The sequence below is a fragment of the Cajanus cajan genome, chromosome 5 (genome assembly GCF_000230855.2).
Source record: "Cajanus cajan strain Asha chromosome 5, NIPB_CcT2T_4, whole genome shotgun sequence".
NCBI classification, from domain to species: domain Eukaryota; kingdom Viridiplantae; phylum Streptophyta; class Magnoliopsida; order Fabales; family Fabaceae; genus Cajanus; species Cajanus cajan.
Genome location: NC_138521.1, coordinates 13,169,767 through 13,194,963, shown reverse-complemented (window position 1 = coordinate 13,194,963; position 25,197 = coordinate 13,169,767). Strand labels below are relative to the sequence as shown.

General features: G+C 36.8%; 1 protein-coding gene across 1 annotated transcript; it reads left to right on the top strand.

Moving 5' to 3' along the window:
* Positions 1-219: 219 nt before the first annotated feature.
* On the top strand, positions 220-17,984 carry LOC109807310 (lysM domain receptor-like kinase 3). The gene is made up of 10 exons (XM_083074958.1): positions 220-2,336; positions 2,993-3,196; positions 3,310-3,449; positions 3,548-3,637; positions 4,394-4,499; positions 5,106-5,257; positions 5,811-5,908; positions 6,265-6,403; positions 6,594-6,692; positions 17,385-17,984. The coding sequence occupies exons 1-10, from the start codon at positions 1,688-1,690 to the stop codon at positions 17,547-17,549; spliced, it is 1,842 nt and encodes a 613-aa protein (XP_082931084.1). The 5' UTR covers positions 220-1,687; the 3' UTR covers positions 17,550-17,984.
* The last annotated feature ends 7,213 nt before the right edge of the window (positions 17,985-25,197 follow it).

Genomic DNA, 25,197 nt, shown 5'->3' with positions numbered 1-25,197 from the left:
TCCCAAAAGTGTAAATAGTTTTAGAATAATCTCATTTTCGCAAAATGTTTTAAAAACGACCCTACAATGGTCAATCAGTCAGAAAAATGTGAAACCATGTTTGAATTAGCTTGAAATTGCTTAAAGGTAAAAATGAACTAAAGTTTCTTAAGATTACTAAAATACTTGCGTTGTTTGACTTGTTTCTTAGTCGATACAATGGCTAATTACATAACTGGTTACAAAATTCATGACTTGGCAACTATGAAGCACCGATACTTCAATTTGCTTCACGTATCCGTATCCGATATGTATCCGACACGATACTCTTGGATACTTCACCGATACGTGTCAATGAAGTATCATAGCCTTTAAAAATATTATAAAAATTTTATTCAATTCCGATACTCTCATATACTTCACCGATACTTATTGGTGATATGTATCGATAAAGTATTCAAATTTTTGAAAAATTATGAAATATCCATTACAGTTAAATAAGATATATAAATATGTTTAATATAGAAACATAGAAATATTGGTCCTTGATGAACTGTAAATGAGAATTGTCTTCTATATAGATAATTTTAAGAAAGAAATGAAATTGGTAATATTATTTCTATTTGTAAATAATAAAAAGTAATTTATGATGAAATGATTTATAATTTATTTATTTTTAGTAATGTACAATAAATATGTTTTTAATTTAGATTTGTAAAATAGCAATTATATATTTAATATTTATGAATTTTGATCAAAATTACAAGTACATAATTATTATATTATATGAACATTGATATATATAATGACACGTATCTTACAAGTATCGTATCTTATATATTTTAAAATAATCGTATAGTCGTATTGTATGGGTGCATCATAGCTTGGCAATGAGAGAAGATGGGCCACTAGAAGTAGAAGCAGACGGGGAAAACAAAGAACTGGGCACCAAACAACCAGGTCCCAGCTTAGGCAGTTGAAACATTCGTGAAGATATGACAGTTCATGATTTCATTCTTTTAAAAAAGAAAAAAAAAAATTCTTTAAAACAACGTTGTCTGGATTGTAAATTAATATATATATTTTGTTTTATCAACCATTGATATTATTTACTTTACCATGACTCACTTTAGATAAGCTGTGGACAATGGCCAATTGCAACAAGCCCCAATTGGATCGTTATTATGCCACGCGTTTTAACAGAATGTCAAGGTTTAAGTGGCACTCAACAAGTTGAACGGGAAAAGAATAGTTGGAGTGTCCACTGAATGCATCATATTGACATATCTGAAGGAATATAACCTAGAGCTGTTTGTTAGTTCCTAAATGTCTTTTATTTGTCTTGTAGTGCAATTAGTAATTCCAGAAATGATTCTCCCATCATCCTAGTAATTCACTGGCACGAGACAGAAATTATATCTAGCAAAAACTTGTAAACATCGAGGTAACATCTTAATGCAGTTCAGGGAGAAGGAGAACAAATAGTTGGTTCTGCTATACGATAATTATTATTAATGGTTAATTCTGAGTTTGACACCTGTTTTTAAACCTATAAAAAAGGGTCTCGGATTATATCAATATAGGAAACTAAAAATGTTTGTTTCTTGAAAAGATCAACGACCAGGTGATGATGACAAGGTCAAGAGGTGCACTTTAAAACTAGTTCTATCTATTCCTCCTTCACCTGGGGAGTTTCTAGAACACAACTATGGTTTCATTCACTCAGCTTCTTTCTCTTCTTTTCCCTTTGATGGCTACCACTTCTGCCTTTGAGGTATCAATCAAAGCAACTTATTTGGCTCCTTTAAATTGCTCTGCTAAGATCAGGACATGTAAGGCCTCCCTCTACCACATAACCCAAAATCTCACAATTGAACAACTTGCCTCTTTTTACTCGGTTATTTCTTCCCAAATCACACCTATAATGTATGGCACCAAACAAGACTACCTCATCACGGTACCTTGTTCATGCAAAAACACTAGTGACCTTAGCGGATATTTCTATGACACAATCTACAAAGTGAAGCCAAATGACACTTTTGTGAATATTTCAAACTTGATTTTTAGTGGGCAAGCCTGGCCAGTTAATGATACATCGCAGTTGCATCCAGACGAGAATTTAAGAATATATATTCCATGTGGGTGTTTAGAAAGTGATTCTCAAATAGTTGTTACCTATACAGTTCAACCTAATGACACAACAACAATGATTGCTAATCTGCTAAACGCTACACTGGCTGGCATGCTGAGCATCAACAAAATTCTGGCTCCAAACCCTGAATTTATAGATGTTGGTTGGGTGCTATTTGTTCCCACAGAATCCAAAGGACTTATACCTAGTTCTACTAACAAAGATGGTGATTTTTCTGCCTCTACCTCTGCATGATTCCATTATGCATGATACTTACTTATTACTTTCTTATGTAAATTGTGGGTTAAGTTTGTGTCAGAAATTGCCATTTAGCCATATGCTGTGTTTGTAAGAACTTAGAAATTACCACATCATGATTCATAACTTCAAAACGCCATTAAGCTTACATTGATACTTTGATAACAGTAGTGTTACTTCAATATTTAAAATTAAGGCCAGCAGCAAAACTTCTATATTTATGTTAACAACCTCAACAATCGTTTAGACTTTAGAGGTTTCATTTTCTTAATCATTACATTAAGGGAACAGCATTTTAGATCAACTCTTATTTTAATGTTACCTGCTATCTAAGGCTACAATATTTTGCATTTTTTGGCGCCCCACCCCTATTTCTGAGAAAGAAAAATATCAAATATTTCATTGAACACTTTCCACTTCATCTGATAATGTTTCTCTTGATTTGAATTCAATACTAGAAAGTAGTTTAAGTGGGTAATGAACTCGCATTTTTCACCAAATGATGTTCACTGACCAAGTGAAGTTTGGCAAGATAGTTTTGATCCTAACAAATTAAATAAATGCATTTTTTGTGTTAACAGTCACTCTTGATATCAATTTCTCTTCCTTTTACCTTGTTGGCAGAGAAGACATCCAAGTGGACAACACCAGTCATTGGCATCTTAGCGGGCATGACATTACTTTCAGTTATTATAACAATCATTCTCATTCTCAGAAGAAATAAAGTCAAACAAATCACCAGAGAAGATTTACAAATTATCTCGAGAAGATCGATTGCCAACAGAACTATTTCCTCAAAGTATAGCCTTCATAAGGAATATATGGAAGGTAATTTAAAATGCAGTTTTCGTAACAAATGCAACTTGTGATTCAAATATAAATTTTCTAGTCGTAGTCTATACAAAGAAAGACTTGCTTACTCTTGGTAAATGTTGATGCAGATGTAATTTCATTTGAATCAGAAAGACCAGTAATATATAACCTTGAGGAGATTGAAGAGGCTACACATAACTTTGATGAAACTCGAAAAATAGGAAGTGGTGGATACGGAAGTGTTTATTTTGGAATGTTAGAGAATAAGGTATGCAAATAACAGCTACATTCTTTAATGATCCCCAACAATGAAAGCAGAACCTTTTTAATGTGTTGACTAAAATCTTGGAGATTATTTAACTACAGGAGGTTGCTGTGAAGAAGATGAGATCTAATAAATCTAAAGAGTTCTATGCAGAACTCAAAGTCTTGTGTAGGATCCACCATATCAACATTGTAAGTAATACCTCTAATGGTTTTTTCTTTGACATAATGTTAACAGATCTAGAGACTAGAATTAGAATTTAAGACTGATATATGATCTAAGACCCAACATTGGATCCATGACCAGAGCACAGGTTAAGCTGACTGAAATATCACTTACCCTGACAAGCTTCACCAACACAGAAATATACAGTAAAATAATTTTTAAAAACAGATCATCCTTCAAATCTTTCAAAATTTTAGAAAAATTTCTCCCAATTTCATAAGTTTCATAATTGAATGTCATTAAACAAAATCAAAACAACTGTTCCTTTCTCAGTTTACAAATATATAATCATGTTATTGAACAAAAATCCATGATGTAATAATTTTGGAGTGATTAAGAAAATAGTGAAAAGACTTGCTTTTCCAAGCAAATAATATTAGACCATAATAACATAGCAAAATAATTAAAATAATATTCTAAAATATATTAAAAATTGTCACACTGATCACTATCCATTGCAAGAGAGGTGAGCAATATTTATTTCTAAAGGCACTATTCCCAACCCAAAAAACTCAACACTGTGGAAGAGTTGTTTGAGTGAGGAGGAAAATAAATGGAACTCAAAGGTTTCTTCAAATTTTAAATGGATGCTTGAAAGTGAGGTAATGAAAGCAACAATGGAGGATTGGAGTTTCGGCCATCTTTTAGAAGAAAAAATGTTGTTTAGTTGATTCTTTTGAAAAAATAAAATGGTGCTTTAAATTTCATAATCACTATTACAGGTGGAGCTGTTGGGATATGCCAACGGAGAAGATGACTTGTATTTGGTGTATGAGTATGTTCCAAATGGATCTCTTAGTGATCATCTTCATGATCCATTACTGAAAGGTATTTTGGATCAATAGCTTTAAATATTTTCTTTTTCTTCTTTTCCTGGCAAAAATAAACGTAAGAGACTTGATTCAAAAAGTCAAGGAAACAGAAGAATTATTAATATTAGTATCACCACGATGGCCACAAGACCAGTCCTAAAACGCAGATAATAGGGATGGTTTGTGATCTTCTATTATGGTAACTTCGGCATCATATAATAATGACATTTTACTCATTATATAAAAAAAAAATGAAAACTAACCTACAAATTAGGAAGGGATATTAAACAAAACTAATATCATGGAGAAATTGTTAGTCTGAATGACACTAAATTTGAACTCTTTGAATAAGACATCAAATTCGAATATCGTGGATGGAAAAAATGTCATTAGTATAACTTGTGAATACTTCGTACCAATAATATGTTGATTAAAAAAACAGAACTAACATCAAATCAACATTCATAAGACTATAGTCTGTTAGTTTGATCCAAAATGCCAGTAATTAAACTTAATACACATATATAAAACCAATCACAAAGCTCTTTAACAAAACTATTAGTTCAGGGAAAAGTAAAAAATATATACATATCAAGAAATCTGAAGCATGATTCTGGAACAGGGAACCAGCCTCTTTCTTGGAGTGCAAGAGTTCAAATTGCATTGGATGCTGCAAGAGGTCTTGAATATATACATGATTATACAAAGGCACGATATGTGCACCGTGATATAAAGACTAGCAATATTCTACTTGATGACAAGCTCAGAGCAAAGGTACTTATCCCTTCAATTCTTTACTTCTTTTACTCACTTCTAGCCAAAAAGTACTCACACTAATTCTTCTTTTAAGGAAAAATTATGGTCCCTAACCAAAAACAAATATTTCAATATCAATAGTTAACATCAACCTGAATCATCAATTCACAAGGTAACATCAACATGCATGTGCTGTTAAGGACAAAACTTATATACAGGCTCCTAGTAAAACTTGTAATGTTCTCTAATTGTAGTTTGACCTTGGTAATTTACACAATAAAGGTTTTCTTTAAATAATTATTCAGATTATCAAGACAAAACTCTAAATTTAATGGGATAATGGCACAAACCTTAACTATGGAATTGTACACAAGTTTTGTTCTACAGTTAAACAGAACAAGATGCTCTCCAATCATCATGCTTTTATTTCTTAATATACCATTATCTCTTATAAGAAATACTGCTAACCAAAGATTTCAGGATTAACTTGCTGCTGGGAGAGTAAGTTCATTTATTTGTGAAATTACACTGCATCAATCAATCAATCATTAACTTAACATTTGATACGAAGGTGGGAGATTTTGGACTTGCAAAGCTGGTAGATAGAACCAATGATGAAAGTTTTGTGGCAACAAGACTCGTAGGAACACCAGGCTACCTTCCCCCAGAGTACGGATTTATGTTTTCCATTCATAATTATAATTTTAGTGCATTCAATGGATAAACAATTTTCCTGGCATCAATAATTTGCTTGACTTAATTAAGGAAAGAAAAATTGTTTTCCCATTTAATTTTGAAGTGTGCTAGCAACATATTTTATAATACACTCCTCCTAACTCTTGTTGTAAACATTTATTGAAAACTACAAAATGATGATAAATTTATTAAAATAGGATGTTATGCTTACAAGTTGTGATTTTTAATAAATTTTGGTTAACAAGAAAGAGTGTTTAAAAGAGTATTAGATGTTGTGTTTGTTGCATTTATCCTTAATGTTTTGACATTATTTGTTTTTGACCTTTAAGATCTCTGAAGGAGCTTCAAGTGACCCCAAAAACCGATGTGTTTGCGTTTGGAGTGGTACTTTCAGAGCTGTTAACAGGGAAACGTGCACTATTTCGAGAAAGCCAAGAAGACATCAAAATGAAATCACTCATTACTGTTGTAAGTGTAATATAAAAAAGATTATTAGATTCAAGTTTGAAACAGTATCCACATGACATTCAAATTTGTCTTCTTGAAAGCTGAGAGTGAGCTGAAACCTTATTACATCATTATTTTATATGAAATTTTACTTCAAAAAGCTAATTAATTTATATGGAAGAAGGCTGAGATTTCATTTCATCATATTCAGGTTAATAAAATATTCCAAGATGATGACCCAGAGACTGCTTTAGAAGATGCCATAGATAAGAATCTAGAAGCTAGTTATCCGATGGAAGATGTCTACAAGGTTAGATTAATATCTATGATTATATTTTCATCTTAAGTATCTACGCTTCCCTCAAATTTAATTTCTATGTATATACTATATAGTGTAAAGGGGAAACCATTAGTTTAGAACTTAAAATATATATAGAAATTGGAAACTCACTAGGGAGGACAAAACGTAGGTTGGGCATAAATGATGTAAATGTTACCAAGAAAAGCAAAATCATACGAGAAAGACAAGTGAGAACGTAAGAAACATAGCTGTTTTCATGTTCATGCATGCAATGTTCCTTACACGCACAATATTCCTTATAACTATTAATTATTTGTACCGAATCTTATGAAAACTAAATAATAAAAAATTAATTAAATGATTCTTTTTCTCATGCATTTCAGCATTATATATCACATATATTTTGATGTATCCCGATGAAGTACTACATAATATTAGATCAATGTTAGATTTTATAAATATGATTTATATTGGACCATTCAATTCAATTTTTTTAAAAATAAATTACCTAATAAAAAATCATTTAATATTATAAAATAATTTTGATTTGTATAATTCTAAATTAAGGTAAGAGAGTCTAATTTACTTCGTTAATTAGGTGAGTGGATTATAAACTCTTAATCTTAAGTTCGATTTTAATGATTAAAAAAAACTAATTCATTCATATATTGTGCCAATATTTAGAAAGTTAAGAGGTTTAAGAAAAAAACATGCATAAAAGTTTAAATATCTTAATACTTTTATAAGGGTAATATAGCTAGTTAAAGTTTCTTTGCTTCTACTAATGACTTGAGATTGAATCTAATTTTCCTTGTATTTTATATCATTTCATATAAACTTATACTAAGAGTGAATTAGGCGATTCGTAATTTCATTGAAAACTTTTAAAAAAGTTAGTAGTTGATTTTAATCTTATATGGAGTCGTGTTTTGCCCTAATTTACTTTTCACTACCAAAAATAAAAATATCTTGATTTATGTCATTTGTGAACATTTTTCCAATAAAATCTAAAAATAAACTAATAATTAAAACTTATATACTTCCATGGTTTTATTTGTATTTTATATTCTCTTATGGTAACTTATACTATAAAGATAAAAATGAGATAGACGTTTCGTAATTTCACTAATTTTTTTAAAGAAATTAATAATTGACTTTTACCTTATATGAGATTGTGTGTTATCTTAACCTAACCTTTTCACTACCAAAAAAAAATATTTTGATGTATGTCATTTTTGAACATTTTTTCAATAAAGTCTAAAATAAACTAGTAAGTCACAATAGCCTTTTTTTATTTATTATTTCACATCAGTGTTTTAAGTCTTTATTTTAGATTAGTCTAGTTTAACTAAGATATAAGTAAATCCAAATCAAAGATAATAAGTCACAATTATATCATATATGTAACGACCCGGCTGGTCACTACACACGACACCGCACACTAGAAACACCGCACAGAAGAGAACAAATGTATACATATAGAGTCTAGAATATACATATACATGATCCAGTCTGAACAGAGTTAAAGTATACAAAAGAAATTACAATCAAATGTTACTATCACAAGTAACTACACAGCAAAAAGGTATCACAACAGAAATAAGCTCCACGGGTCCACCGGAGACTCACCACCAGACACCCACCTATCCATGCTCTGCTCCCATACATTGTATGATCATTGCAGTCCAACATCATGGAGACAACAAAAGGGTAAGCTAGTGTAATTAAAATTCAACATACAAATATATATCAATATAAATAAACAACAGATACAGTTATCAGCACACTTGTACAGCTTATACCACTCAACAATATCAGCACCGCAATGCGGCAATATCAGCATTGCTTAGCAGCAACAACAGCACCACTTGAGTGGCTATAACGGCACCGCAAAGCGGCAACAACAGCACCGCCTTAGCGGTTAGAATCAGCACCACATATGTGGCTAACAACAGCACCGACTTAGCGACTATAATATCCCACAACTCAGCACAGCACAACACAGCACAGCACAGCACAGCACAACACAACACCACACAGCACAATAATTCAACACAATTATTATTTTCCATAATTCAGCCCAACAGTCTAAAAATTCCGCTATACTATAAAATTTCACTTATTAATCCAATGATTCCAGCTCAACAATACACCTCTAATACAGCTAACATATTTATCTCCTTGTCATCATAGCATATTCATCAAATACAAATGGTTCAGCATATAACATCATTGATTTACAATCTCGGCACAATTCAACAGCCAACATCATATAGGTCATCATCTGCTTGCGCGCCCGGTGCACTCGAGGTCGCGCCCAGCGCGGCTTAACCCGAGAGCACCAGGACCAGTGCGCCCAGCGCAGGAGTACTCGCGCCCAGCGAGACTCAACCCGAGAGCACCAAGGCTCTCCCGCACCTAGCGCAATTCTAAATTGCGCCCAGCGCCTGCCTGGCAGAGACTCAAGGAGTCTCGTGCGCTCAGCGGGGCCTAACCCGCGCCCAGCGTGGGGAAGGCAGAGACCTACCAAGGTCTCGCGCCCAGCGCAATTCGCATTGCGCCCGGCGTGCTCTTGGAAAAGACTCCCAAGGAGCCTCCGCGCCCAGCGAGTCCAAAAGTGTGCATAGCGCGGCACCAAGTATCCCAAAACATGTTACTCTTGATATCGCGCCCAGCACAGCTCGAGTCACGCCCGGCGCGGGCCAGCCAGAGACTCCCATTTGCAAGTTCGCCCAGGACACACAGCCTTGCACCCGGCGGGCTTGCCTAAACAGAGTCTCCTGGTGGTCGCGGGCCCGGCGTGAAGAACAGCGCCCAGCGCGAACTCATCAGTAACTCTCCCCAAGTTCAAAAATTGCTCAAAACCTGCAAATCTTAACAGAAAAACCACATGCAAACGGTTCATAGTGTCACATTTTCACCAAGGAGTTCAAAAGTATCAGCCTTTTGTGCATGCAACAACAATTCAAGAAAATCCCAAACTTTGACTTAAAACCACAAAACCCCCAAAAACCCCAAAGGTTTCAGCAAACTCAGCCATACACAGTAAAATCCCAACAGCCAAAAGGGTTCATAAACCCGTTTTCCAGCCAAAACGCAGCAAAATACTAACTTCCCTTACCTCGGTGAAGAAATCCGAGCTTCCGGGAAGAGACGATTGAGGAACGGAGAAGAGAGAAGAGTCGGAGAAGAAGAGGAACCCCCAAATGTTCAGCTAGCAACCTTAATCACTCCACACCACCACCTTGAATCCAAGAACCAAAGTGAAATCAGCCAAAATGAGAATGGAGGGAGAAAAGAGAGTTAATGGGAGAGTTAGAGTTGGGAGGGGGAGTGTGGTCAGCTAAGGGTAGGGTCTCACAATCTCCCCAACAACAAGAGTTTTCGTCCCCGAAAACAAATTTACTTGGGAATAGAAACGGGTAACGCTCTTGGCACTGCTGCTCAACCTCCCAAGTAGCCTCACTAGTAGTTGTATCCCACAATACTTTCACCAGAGCAATGGATTTGCCCCTCAGCTCCTTCAGCTTATGATCCACCACGGCTACTGGCAACTTCTCAAAAGTCAGGTTCGGCTTCACTTGTACATCATCCAGCTCCACCACATGACTCGGATCATGCACATACTTCCTCAGCTGGGATACATGAAACACATCGTGTAGGTTTGAAAGAGACGGTGGCAAAGCCAACCGATAAGCAACTGGACCTACACGCTGTATGATCTGATAGGGACCCCCAAATCTCGGTGTTAACTTCCGAGCCTTCAGCGTTCTTCCCACACCCGAGGTCGGAGTCACCTTTACAAATACATGCTCCCCTTCGGCAAACTCCAAAGGCTTACGCCTCCTGTCAGCATAAGATTTATGCCTACTCTTAGCAGTCTTCATCTTCTCCTGGATCATCTTCACCTTTTCAGTAGTCTGTAGGATCAGCTCCGGTCCCACAACCACAGACTCACCATCCTGATACCAACACAGAGGAGTCCTACATCTTCTGCCGTACAAGGCTTCATATGGTGCCATCTCAATGCTAACATGAAAGCTGTTGTTATAAGTAAACTCCACCAACGGTAGGACCTCCTCCCAGCTACCAAAATGGTCTAACACACAGGCCCTCAACAGATCCTCCAAGGACTGGATTGTCCTCTCTGACTGACCATCCGTCTGTGGATGATAAGCAGAACTCAGCTTTAGCTTCGTGCCTAGGGCCTGATGTAGACTCTGCCAAAATCGGGAAGTGAACCTTGGATCTCGGTCGGAGATAATACTAGAAGGCACCCCGTGCAACCGTACTATCTCCTTTACATACAATTGAGTCAGCTTCTCCAAGGACCACTTGATGTTGATAGGCAATAAATGTGCACACTTGGTCAACCGATCAACAATTACCCAGATAGCATCACTATTCCTAGCTGACCTAGGCATCCCAACAACAAAATCCATAGTGATACTATCCCACTTCCATTCCGGAATCTCTATATGTTGCATCAACCCACTCGGCTTCTGATGTTCAACCTTTGCCTTCTGACAGGTCAGACAGGCCGCCACATACTCAGCGATCTCCCTTTTCATACCAGACCACCAGAAATCTTTCCTGAGATCTTGGTACATCTTAGTCATACCCAGGTGTATGCTAAGTCTACTCTTGTGGCCTTCTTCCAATACAGCTCTCCTCAGCTCAACATCCTGAGGTAGGCAAATCCTGCCTCTGAACCTCAAGATCCCATCTTCTCCCAGCTCAAAACCAGCAGCTTTCTCGGTACCCAGCAAACCAAGAAGTCTCACCAACTCCTCATCCTGCAACTGCTTGAGTCCAACGTGCCTCAAGAACTCATTAGTTATGGTAACTGCCCCACAACTAATGTGATCCTGAGCTAACTCCACACAGAGATTCAAATCTCTGAACTCCTCAACCAGCTTCAGCTCTCTAAGCATCATACTTGACATGTGGATGGATTTCCTACTCAGCGCATCTGCCACCACATTGGCTTTGCCCGGATGATACATCAACTAAAAATCATAATCCTTCAGAAACTCCATCCACCGCCTCTGCCTCATGTTCAGCTCCTTCTGATCAAACAAGTACTTTAGACTCTTGTGATCACTGAAGACGCTAAACCGGGCACCATATAAGTAATGCCTCCAGATCTTCAAGGCAAACACCACAGCTGCTAACTCCAAGTCATGAGTGGGATAGTTCCTCTCATGAGTCTTCAGTTGCCTTGAAGCATATGCCACCACTCTCCTGTTTTGCATCAGCACACACCCCAGACCCTGATGAGAATCATCACAATACACGTCAAACGGCTCACCAAAATCCAGCAACACCAGCACAGGAGAAGTAGTTAACCTCCTCTTCAGCTCAACAAAGCTCTGCTCACAGGCATCTGTCCAAATGAATGACTGCTCCTTCCTAGTCAGTTGGGTCAGAGGCGCTATTATCTTAGAGAATCCTTCAATGAACCTTCGATAGTAACCCGCTAAGCCCACGAAGCTCCGAATATCCGTAACAGTCCTCGGGCGCTCCCACTGTAACACCGACTCCACCTTAGCCGGATCAACAGCAATCCCCTCAGCTGAAATCACGTGGCCCAAGAACTTCACCTCATCCAACCAGAACTCACATTTCGAAAGCTTAGCATACAGCTGCTTCGCTTTCAAAATCTCCAACACTGTACTCAAGTGCTCTCCATGCTCCTCCGGGGTTCTCGAATAGATCAAGATATCATCAATAAACACTACCACGAATTTATCCAAAAACGGCCGGAAGATCCTGTTCATGTAGTCCATGAACACTGCGGGGGCGTTGGTCACACCGAACGGCATCACAACATATTCATAGTGGTCATACCTAGTTCTGAAAGCAGTCTTCGGTATGTCACTCTCCCTCACCCTAATCTGGTGATATCCTGACCTCAAGTCAATCTTAGAAAACACCGACGCGCCCCTCAGTTGATCCATTAAGTCATCTATCCGGGGAAGTGGATATTTGTTCTTAATGGTCAATTTGTTCAGCTGCCGGTAATCCACACACAATCGACTACCCCCATCCTTCTTCTTTACCAACAACATAGGAGCACCCCACGGCGAAACACTCGGCCACACCAACTGCTTTTCCAACAAGTCCTCCAATTGACCCTTTAGCTCAACCAGCTCAGCAGAAGCCATCCTATAGGGAGCTACTGACACTGATCCCGCACCTGGAACCAAGTCAATGCTGAACTCCATCTCCCTAACAGGAGGCAACCCAGGCACCTCATCAGGGAACACCTCGGCATACTCCTTCACTACATCGATATCAGCTAAGACCCTCTCGGTCTCCACACTCATAGCAACAAGCAAAAGACAGCACTCTACTCCATCTCTCAATAATGACTCAGCCTGGCCAGCTGAGATCAACAGCTCATCCTCCTCCTGAGGAAAGATCAACCGCCTATTGGCACAATCTATTAGAATGCAATTGGCAGACAACCAATCCATTCCCAAGATTATGTGAATATCCACCAAAGGTAAACAAATCAGGTTCACCTTGTACTTCTTCTCATTCACCACAACCGGGCAACCCACACACAATTTAGAAGCAATCACAGAAGCAGAAGCGGGCGTAGACACTAGCAGTCTCAACCCCAAATCACACACAGGTACACCCAACACAGCAGCACATGCATAGGATATAAAAGAATGGGAAACACTAGAGTCAAAGAGAATCATCACATGCTTACCAGCAACTTTGCCCTTCCCCTTCACAAGATCGGAAGAAGTCGAGGCCTCAGCACCTGTCAAGGCAAATACTCTACTAGCAGTAGTGGGTTTGTCACCCCTCTGAGTATCAGCTCTCTGTGCGCTACTCCTCTGAGTATCAGCTCTCTGCACATCACCCCTCGGAGTACTCCTCTCGGGTCTGCCCCTAGCAGGGCAGTTGGCTGACTCGTGGCCCATCTGATGACATCTGAAGCAACAGCTCTCCGTGTGCGGGCAGTCCCTGACAAAGTGGGGCCCAGCACACCTGAAACATCTCAGAGTGGCACCTCCACTCTGTCTACCTCCACTAGCAGCACTGGAAGATTGCCGAGCAACAGAACCCCCTTGCTGAGACTGGGGCCTGTCATACGGCTTCCTCTGACTCTCACCCTTCTTGGACCCAGATGGCCCCCCAGCAGTCCTCACAGCACGGTTACCACCTTCCAACCGCTCCACCACCTTCGCCTTCTCCACTAAGGCCGGGAACTCAGTGATGGCCATAGGCACCACCACCCTCCTCAACTCATGTCTCAACCCATCAGCAAATTTCCTGCATTTCTAGGCCTCAGCTATACCTTGCGAATAAAAACGAGCCAAGTACTCGAATTTCATCGCATACTCAGAAACTATCATCCCTCCCTGATGCAGTCGCATAAACTCTGCCTCCTTGGCATGCCTCACGCTTTCTGGAAAGTACTTCTCCATAAACACTGTCCGGAAGCACTCCCAATCAACTGTAACTCCTCTAGCAGCAAGCATCTGATAGGTGCCTCTCCACCAATGTTCAGCCTCCCCAACAAGCATGTACACAACATATGCTAACCTCCTCTCTAGAGGACATCCCAGTACTGTAAAGATCTTCTCTAGCTCACGGATCCAGCGGTCAGCTACTTCTGGATCCGCATCTCCTACAAACTGTGGAGGATTACACTTCCGGAACTCAGCAAGGTCCCGACTCTCTTGTGACCCTGTAGGTCTTGCTGCACCAGCTGCAGCTCTCTCAGCCTCCATCCTAGCAAAATAGGCATTTTGTTGTTGCATAGCCATGGCCATCATCTCTATGGCACGGGCTATCTGCTCGTTGGTCCTAGTCATCGTCTACAAAATTAACAGCATCTTTAGTAAACAATAACTAAACCACACCACAATCAACAGCACAACAAATCATCACAGCAATTTCAGCACGGCAAATTTCAGCACAACAAACATCACAGCAAAACAACACAGCACAGAGTTAACACATCAAAAAGCCTAAAGGGACCACCCCCCAAAGAGTGTCCACTAGACTCGAACTGCTCTGATACCACTAAAGTGTAACGACCCAGCTGGTCACTACACACGGCACCGCACACTAGAAACACTGCACAGAAGAGAACAAATGTATATATATAGAGTCTAGAATATACATATACATGATCCAGTCTGAATAAAGTTAAAGTGTACAAAAGAAATTACAATCAAATGTTACTATCACAAGTAACTACACAGCAAAAAGGTATCACAACAGAAATAAGCTCCACGGGTCCACCGGAGACTCACCACCAGACACCCACCTATCCCTGCTCTGCTCCCATACATTGTATGATCATTGCAGTCCAACATCATGGAGACAACAAAAGGGTAAGCTAGTGTAATTAAAATTCAACATACAAATATATATCAATATAAATAAACAACAGATACAGTTATCAGCACACTTGTACAGCTTATACCACTCAACAATATCAGCACCGCAATGCGGCAATATCAGCACTGCTTAGCAGCAACAACAGCACCACTTGAGTGGCTATAACGGCACCGCAAAGCGGCAACAACAGCACCGCCTTAGCGGTTAGAATCAGCACCACATATGTGGCTAACAACAACACCGACTTAGCGGCTATAATATCCCACAACTCAGCACAACCTAGCACAGCACAACACAACACAACACAACACAACACAACACCACACAGCACAGCAATTCAACACAATTATTATTTTCCATAATTCAGCCCAATAGTCTAAAAATTCCGCTATACTATAAAATTTCACTTATTAATCCAATGATTCCAGCACAACAATACACCTCTAATACAACTAACATATTTATCTCCTTGTCATCACAACATATTCATCAAATACAACATGGTTCAGCATATAACATCATTGATTTACAATCTCGGCACAATTCAACAGCCAACATCATATAGGTCATCATCTGCTTGCGCGCCCGACGCACTCGAGGTCGCGCCCAGCGCGGCTTAACCCGAGAGCACCAGGACCAGCGCGCCCAGCGCAGGAGTACTCGCGTCCGGCGAGACTCAACCCGAGAGCACCAAGGCTCTCCCGCGCCTGGTGCAATTCCAAATTGCGCCCAGCGCCTGCCTGGCAGAGACTCAAGGAGTCTCGTGCGCTCAGCGGGGCCTAACCCGCGCCCAGCGTGGGGAAGGCAGAGACCTACCAAGGTCTCGCGCCCAGCGCAATTCGCATTGCACCCGGCGTGCTCTTGGAAAAGACTCCCAAGGAGCCTCCGCGCCCAGCGAGTCCAAAAGTGTGCCTAGCGCAGCACCAAGTATCCCAAAACATGTTACTCTTGATATCGCGCCCAGCGCAGCTCGAGTCACGCCCGGCGTGGGCCAGCCAGAGACTCCCATTTGCAAGTTCGCCCAGCGCACACAGCCTTGCGCCCGGCGGGCTTGCCTAAACAGAGTCTCCTGGTGGTCGCGCGCCCAGCGCGAAGAACAGTGCCCAGCGCGAACTCATCAGTAACTCTCCCCAGGTTCGAAAATTGCTCAAAACCTGCAAATCTTAACAGAAAAACCACATGCAAACGGTTCATAGTGTTACATTTTCACCAAGGAGTTCAAAAGTATCAGCTTTTTGTGCATGCAACAACAATTCAAGAAAATCCCAAACTTTGACTTAAAACCACAAAACCCCCAAAAACCCAAAGGTTTCAGCAAACTCAGCCATACACAGTAAAATCCTAACAGCCAAAAGGGTTCATAAACCCGTTTTCCAGCCAAAACGCAGCAAAATACTAACTTCCCTTACCTCGGTGAAGAAATCCGAGCTTCCGGGAAGAGACGATTGAGGAACGGAGAAGAGAGAAGAGTCGGAGAAGAAGAGGAACTCCCAAATGTTCAGCTAGCAACCTTAATCACTCCACACCACCACCTTGAATCCAAGAACCAAAGTGAAATCAGCCAAAATGAGAATGGAGGGAGAAAAGAGAGTGAAAGGGAGAGTTAGAGTTGGGAGGGGGAGTTTGGTCAGCTAAGGGTAGGGTCTCACAATATATACTTTCATGTGTCAATATTCGTCCATATCAAATTACTGCGTGTATATTAAATTAAGGTTTGTTCTTATTATAGTCCAAATTCTTTTGGGACATTTTTACGATTTTTTTTTCCTACATTCTTGTAGTCAATATTTAATTGAATATACCGAGGCTTTTCTTTTATCACCTATAACAATTATATAATATTGTGTATTTATCTATAATATATAATTATATATATAAAGGGATTCCTTGTTTTAGTTTATATATTATTGTTGATAATTTTAACCTTTAAAAATTGTCCAATTATAATTAATAAAAGTCAAAAAAGTCTTTTGATACAAAAGTTTTCTTTAAAAAAAAATTCTCTTAATAATTATCCACTACTTTCACTTATGTAGATTTAAAGAAAGACATGAAATACCTTTTACTCACTAATTATTATATAAAAAAAATATTCTGATTTGGTGTCCACAATTTTATAGACTCTTTTACCTCTTTACTAATATAAACAACTACCTACTATTATAGAGTTATGTGCATGTACATTCTCTCATTTTATCATTTTTTAATATATATATATATATATATATATAGTTTTAATTTTTAAACAGCGAGGTACGTAGTGTTTTTTTTCTTAATTATTATAATGTAAATTATTAATGTATATACTTTGTCCCTCTCATATCAATCTAGCAGATGGCAGAAATAGCTGAATGGTGCTTGAAAGAGGATCCAATAGAAAGGCCTGAAATGAGGGATATCATTGGAACATTATCACAAATTGTGATGTCCTCCACAGAGTGGGAAGCATCCCTATGTGGCAACAGCGAGGTCTTTAGTGGATTGTATAGTGGAAGATGAAGCTTATTGCTTGAAGTCATTAGTAAAGTAAACCATTCCATGCACATTTATTGATTTCATGACCATTTGAGTACCAACTTTTTTACATCGTAAGATTGTTATCATGTTGTTATATCAACAAATGAGGAAAGGGTAAGAATGGAAACTGTTAATGACAAGGATGAGCAAGTGCAGCTAGCACACGGTCCACATGGGGAGGAACGTAGGAAAAGTAAGAGAGAGAGAATAACAAACTCACGTTTGGGTGAATACGTGTGGGTATCAAATGGTTATATAGGCCACTACATAGTGAAGGAGAGAGTAGTAGATTGTGCATTATGTTTCTCCTCTCATTGGGTTTTTCTTTAAGATTCTCTGTATGTTGCTATAGCAACACCCTTCATCACTATTATATTGAAGTATTACATAAATAATACATAGTCTTATTCTCCTTCATTACATTGGTGCTATTTTTTTTCCATGGTGGAAAACACTCGATTGAAGGACATTACCATTGATCTTAAGAATCTATTAGCTGATGTCAAAAGATTGATGGAAATGATAGAGCTGCATCATGCTGAATATTCTACTCATGTCAAAAACTTGGAGACTACTATTACCTCTTTGAATGTTAAGGGTGCATCTTCTCAATCCTCTAGGAAAGAGAGCTTTGGCTCCTCTACTACTCCATTTCAGGTTCGTAATGTCAAGCTTGATTTTCCTCGGTTTAATGGCACGAATGTTCTTGAATGGATTTTCAAGGTTGAACAATTTTTCACTTATTATAATATTCCAGATCATGTTCAACGCTTGACCATTGTTGTTGTACATATGGACGCTGAAGTGATACCTTGGTTTCAAATGATGGAAAAGAACAATCTGTTTCAATCATGGGTGGGATTTATTAGAGTGTTGGAACTGGAATTTGGCTTGTCACCATATGAAGGTCTACGATATGCTATTTTTAAGCTTACTCAGCTTGGATCTATCCACGATCACTATCGTGAGTTTATTGCCCTAGCAAATCGTGTATATGGTTTCACTCCTAATGCTTTATTAGACTGTTTTATCGGTGGTCTCCAACCGAACATTTGCAAGGACATTATAACCATAGAACCAACTTCTATGATGTGTGTCATTTCTTTGGCAAAATTGTATGAGGAGAAGTATGATCCTAAGCAAAAATATTCTCCATCCTAATCATATTCCAAAACTACTACTCCTACATTGGCCCAAACCCACAAAAACACTAGCCTTCCTCCACTTTTGCCTACTCCAACCATTATACACCCTACCCAAACAAAAGCAAAGAATTCTAATGTCAGGAAGATTTCTTCAGCTGAGATGCAGATCAGACGTGAAAAGGGCCTTTGTTTCATGTGTGATGAAAAATTTACACCTATCCATAAATGTCCTAACAAATAATATTTACTCTTGCTTATGGATGCATAAAAGGAAGCTCTTGTGGACCCTGATCCACTTGATAAGGGGAACGCTACACAGTAGCATAATGTAACTCTAGATCATCATTTATCTTTTAATGCTTTGAAGGGAGGCTCTGGTGTTGGTACCATGAAATTTAGAGGTACTATTAATGGAATCGCAATGTAGATTTTACTAGACAGTGGGAGCTCAGATAATTTCTTGCAACCAAGACTTGCTTTTTCCCTTAAACTTCCCGTGGAACCAACGACTGGATTTCAAGTGTTGGTAGGGAATGGTCATGCTTTGACAGTTGAAGGCATGGTCAAATCTTTAGAGGTTCACGTTCAAAGACATGTTTTACATTTGCAAGTATACCTGCTTCTAGTTTCGAGTGCTAACCTTGTGCTTGGAGCTACTTGGTTAGCAACTCTAGGTCCTCATATATCAAATTATAGTGCCTTGACCTTTAAGTTGCATTTAGATGGAAATTTTATTACTCTTCAGGAGGATACATATTACATGTTCAAGCTCAATTTCATCATATTAGAAGATTGAGTCGTACTAGGGTCATTTCAGAAATTTTTACCTTATAGATGCAACTTCCATGTTGTTATGATGATCACTGTTTGTAGCTTCCCACTGATGTTGAATCTGATGTGGCTATGTTATTACATACTTATCAAGATGTTTTTGCTATTCCTCAGGGTTTATCTCCTAACAGAAGCCATGATCATAGTATTCCTTTGCTTCTCCATACAAATCTAGTAAAGGTCACTACTAGAAAATTGCAAAATAGCGACCGAAATTAGCGACCGAAATTTATCAGTCGTTATTTAGCGACTGATTTAGCGACCAATTCTGAATAATCAAAATAGCGACTGATTTAGCGACCAAAATAAGTCTTCGCTAGAAAATCAGTTACTATTTCGGTCGCTAGCTACTAAATTGTAAAAAACATTGCGACCGAATTAAATTCGATCGCTAAATAAGAAATTTTGATTTTTTTTAGTGACGAAATTAAATTCGGTTGCTAAATATTAGTTAAAATTAGCGATGGAATTGAATTCGGTCGCTAAATATTAGTTAAAATTAGCGATGGAATTGAATTCAGTTGTTAAATACTAGTTAAATTTAGTGACAGAATTGAATTCGGTCGCTAAATAAGAAATTTTGATTTTTTAGCGATAGAATTGAATTTGGTCGCTAAATATTAGTTAAAATTAGCGACGGAATTGAATTCGGTCGATAAATATTAGTTAAAATTGGCGACCGAATTCAACTCGGTCACTAAATAAGAAATTTTGACTTTTTTAGCGACGAAATTTAATTTAATCACTAAATATTAGTTAAAATTAGCGATGTAATTATATTCGGTCGCTAAATATTAGTTAAAAATAGCGACAAAATTAAATTTATTCGCTAAATATTAGTTAAAATTAGCGACGAAATTTAATTCGGTCGGTAAAGATTATTTAAAATTAGTGATGAAATTGAATTCAGTCACTAAATATTAGTTAAAATTAGAGACGGAGTTCTATTCGGTCGCTAAGTAAAACTTAAAAAAATTTATAAATTGCTTAAAAGTGATGATAATATTGTTGTTGAGTATTAATCCCATTTTTTTTGTAAGAGCAAGACATTAATTTATATTTAAAAAATATTTATATGTACTCCTAGATAATTAATACCAATAGTTATTTATGTGAAAAAATATTTAGAGATTTTTTTTTACGATTGGATTTTTAGGCATTTTTTTAATTAGAGTATATGAATTTTTTTAAAATTTCTTATTTATTTTGATCTATATTTATAATATATATTTCTAACTTATGATAACTTTATTTTTAAATAAATTTTTATATTTAAATTTTATTGATAGAAGAGATGTGATATCTTAAGAAAAAAAGAATTATAACATCCTCTCTCTTTCTAATACGAAGAGTACAAATGTATTTTTTTGACTATTAGTATTTCTTTGTTGTTGTGTGATAAAATTGATTATTTTAAATTATTTAACTAGAATCTTATTAATAATTTGTTATATAATTTTGATATTTTTGTATAACTAATATTTGATTTTAAACTTGATATGAAAATATTATGATATAACTAGAGAAGATTTTAAATTAGTATTTTATTAATGATTGATAATTAGAAAATAAAACAAGGATAAATATTTTTTTTTAATTTTATATCTTAGATTTAAGATGAATAAATATATTAAGTTAATTAATAATTTATTTAAAATATTAAAATTTAATTTATAAAATAATATTTTAAAAGAGAAGAGTTATAATAACATCAGTATAACTTTTACTAAGTATTACATCGCTCAATAACTTTATATTAAATGTGAATTTTATAAATTCAACCGTTAGATTGAAAGTTTTTTTACTCTTAGATCATATATACAAAATTTTATATGAATTCAAGATAATTTGATACTTCATTCTTGTAAAACAAAATTGACGCAATATATACATTTCAAATAAAATATGAGCACTTTGATTACTTTCATGTTGTTGTTCAATTTTAACAAAACTTGATATAAACATATAAAGTGATATGAACTTTCAATCTAATAGTTGGATTTACAAAATTCACATTTGATATAAATTTATTGAGCGATGTAACACTTAGTAAAAGTTATACCAGTGTTATTATAACCCTTCTCATTTTAAAATATATAAATTATTACTTAAACTTTTAAATTTATAATAAATATTTAAATTTATCGTAAAATTAATTTTAAATAGAAATAAGTAGATTGTTAATTATAAAAGTATGTATATATATAAATAAATAATAATTAAATATAATATAATTATTAGTAGTAGTAATATAATTATTATATATTTATAACGATACGGATACACTAAAATGATAAGGATCCAAAGATAGTATAAGTATGAGATTGGATAGTTGAGGATGACTTAAATGAATTAATTTGTACTACTTATACTAACAACATGCATTTGCTTTTCGGTAGCTTATCTCATCGGAACTTCACAGTTAAGCGTGCTTGACTTGGAGTAAAATAGGGATGAGTGACCTTTTGGGAAGTTTCTAGAAATTGTGTAATTAAGGATAAAACATGCTAAAAAATTAAGTATTGTGAAATAAAATCCTTAAGAGGCCAAATATGAGTGGTTCCTATCGACCAAATTTGCGACGTCTATAAAATTTAATAAAATAAAAAATAAATATTTAGCAATCGATTTATTCGGTTACTAATTTGGTCCCATACACTTTAGCGACCAAAATCATTGCAACCATTTTGCGACCGAAATAAAATTTTTCGTCGCTAAACAGCTTAGCGACCAGGGTTTTAGCGACCGATTAAATTTGGTCACTAATTTCGTCACTAAGGTAAATAGCGACCAATTTTAGCAATTTAGCAACTGATTTTGGTGGTCGCTAAATTTCATATTTTTTGTAGTGGGTGAGATCGTATAGATATCCTCATAGCCAAAAAGAACAAATTGAAAGAATGGTTGCTGGCATTTTGCAGCAAGGTCTTATTAATCCTTGTAATAGTCCTTTTTCTTCTCTAATTGTTTTAGTAAAGAAGAAAGATGGCGCATGGCGATTCTATACTTATTATTGTGCCTTGAATGCCATAACTGTCAAAGATAGTTTTCTAATGGCCACCGTAGCTGAATTGATGGACGAATTATTTGGTGCTAAATTTTTTTCTAAGCTGGGTTTGAAATCCGGATATCACCAATTTTTTTTAAAAATGGAGGATCAATTTAAAACTGCCTTTTGAACTTAGCATGGACATTATGAGTGGATTATCATGCCATTTAGCTTGACTAATGCCCCGGCTACATTTCAATCCTTGATGAATGAGGTTTTTAAAGGCTTATTGCACAAATGTGTGCTTGTTTTTTTAGATGACATATTAATATATAATCCCTCATGGTCTTCCCACTTGTATCAGTTGAAGGTGGTGTTACAATTGTTGAGGACGCATCAGTTATATGCTAAGTTGTCAAAATGTTCATTTGGCCTTCGTGAGATAGAGTATCTGAGTCACGCGGTTTTAGAGAAAGGAGTGGTAGCTAATGCTTCCAAGGTTGCAACGGTAATAGCTTGGTCCCAGCCTGCAAATTTGAAATAATTACGTGGGTTTTTGGGACTCACAGGCTACTATAGAAAGTTTATTCATGGATATGTTTCCATTGCCCATCCCTTGACACAATTACTTAAAAATGATAGCTTTATATGAGACTCTCACGCCATGATTGCTTTCAAGGTTCTCAATGTTGCTTTAATGAATGCCCCAATTCATGCGCTACTGATGGAGGAGGCCCATGGGCTAAGGGCCCAACTACTAGGGCTATGGCGAAGATACATGAAGAATGGGCCCATGCTCAAGAGAAGCCCATCATACTTTTCAGTTGGGCTTTGACTCAAGCCCAAGTAGAATAGGAGTAGTGTAGGTTTGGGCCTTTGGGCTTGTATTGTATTTTGGGCCTTGTATTTCGGCCACCTAGATTAGGATTTTAATTTCATGGCAATGTGAATTTAGGGTTAATTTAGGTTAGCATGTGCATGTTCATTTGCATGTAATTAGTATGACATTTAGTAGGCATTTCGGCCATGTGCACACATGCACATGGTGTGACCGAAATGCTACTCAAATGGATACCAAATTACATCCAAATGAGTGCACATGGGGGAGGTGACCGGTTGGCACCAAAATTTGAATATTTGAATTCAAATTTTGGCGCCTAAGGTTAAGTAAACCATACCATGGTTTAACTTAACCTTAGGTTAAACCAAATGTACACCTTACCCTAAGTTTCCCTATAAATTCACCATTTGGCCGAGAGTTGTGCACTTTGGATCATTATATGAGAATTATTCATTTTGCTAATTCTCCCTCCGAAGTCTCCATAAACTTTTTCTCCACCCTACTTGAGATCTTCTCCTTGTAGAGTTAGGTTCCTCATCTTCTATCCGAGATAGATAGGTGAACTTAGGCTACCTTGCTCCTTCTTTCAAGCTTCATTTCCTTGCTTCATTCCAAGGAACCGAGAAGGAGTTGTGTGGAAGCATCTATGAAGTTTTTCCTCCAAGAAGAACTTTATCAAGTGGTATCAGAGCTCGGCTACAAGAGATAAGTGTCTTATCTTTTGTTTGATTGTGTGATCCGTTTGAAAATTTTGTGTCATTGTCACTTTTCAGTTGATTCTTTCCTAGATCTAATTTGTGCCTAAAATTTGATGGATCTAGCTTTTCGGATTGCTTGAATGATTCATACATGCTTCTTGATTTAGTTGCTTTCCATGAATCAGGCTCTACAAATTGTGCCTCTAGGAAATTTCAGCTTATGTGCTTTTGTTTTCTTGAGTCTTAATTGAAATTTTCGGTCATTTGAATTGCTTGAGTCTTTTAAATTTTTGAATCCATGTCTAGTGTCATGTGTCATTTCTTGCATGTTCATAATTCCTAGCTATGCTTGTTTTACTCTTTTGTGTTAATTGCTTTTGAATTTTTCTGGACTTGGCCGAATCCTTTTGTTTTAGTGGTGCTCCATAATTTTGATTTGATTTGAGTTCATAAACTACTATTAGATCATTAGTAGTTTTCTTAGTTCTTAGGTTTCTTTTGATTCCAAATTGTCTCCTAATTCTTGTGTTAAATCCGTGAATGAATTGATCATATTTTGGTTGTTGAAAATTTGTTTGGCTGGAAAATTTGAAATTCAAATTTGGAGGTAAAACCGTGGCATGTGATTAAAGAAAACAAGTGACAAAAGCATGTGCAAATTTCATTACATTTTGACCTAATTTGAGTGTCATTTGCATTCAAATTTTGAAACCGGTTTTTAAGTGCATTGTTTTGAATTGGTGACCGAGAGCTTTGTTTACAAAATTCAAAAGAAGATAAAAGACATCTCCTATATAAAAAAAAAGCAAAGCATATCCAAGTTCAAAAGAAAATTCAAAAAGAAAATTGATTAAATATATATATATATATATATATATATATATAGTAAACCTAATTTTCAAGTTAAAAGCCAAAAGGAGATTGTATTGTTTTGTTTTATGCTTCTCGGTTTGCTATTGTGTAGCTTGGAGTAACATACATTTTCAGCTTGAAATTTTTTTAGTGTTTTTGATGTGTCATCCTAATTCTAGAACCTATCTAAGATCATTCCTTCTTGTGCTAGCCTTGTCATTTTCTTTGTTCATCTAAATTGTCTACTCTTCTACTCTACTCTTGTCTTGGTTAT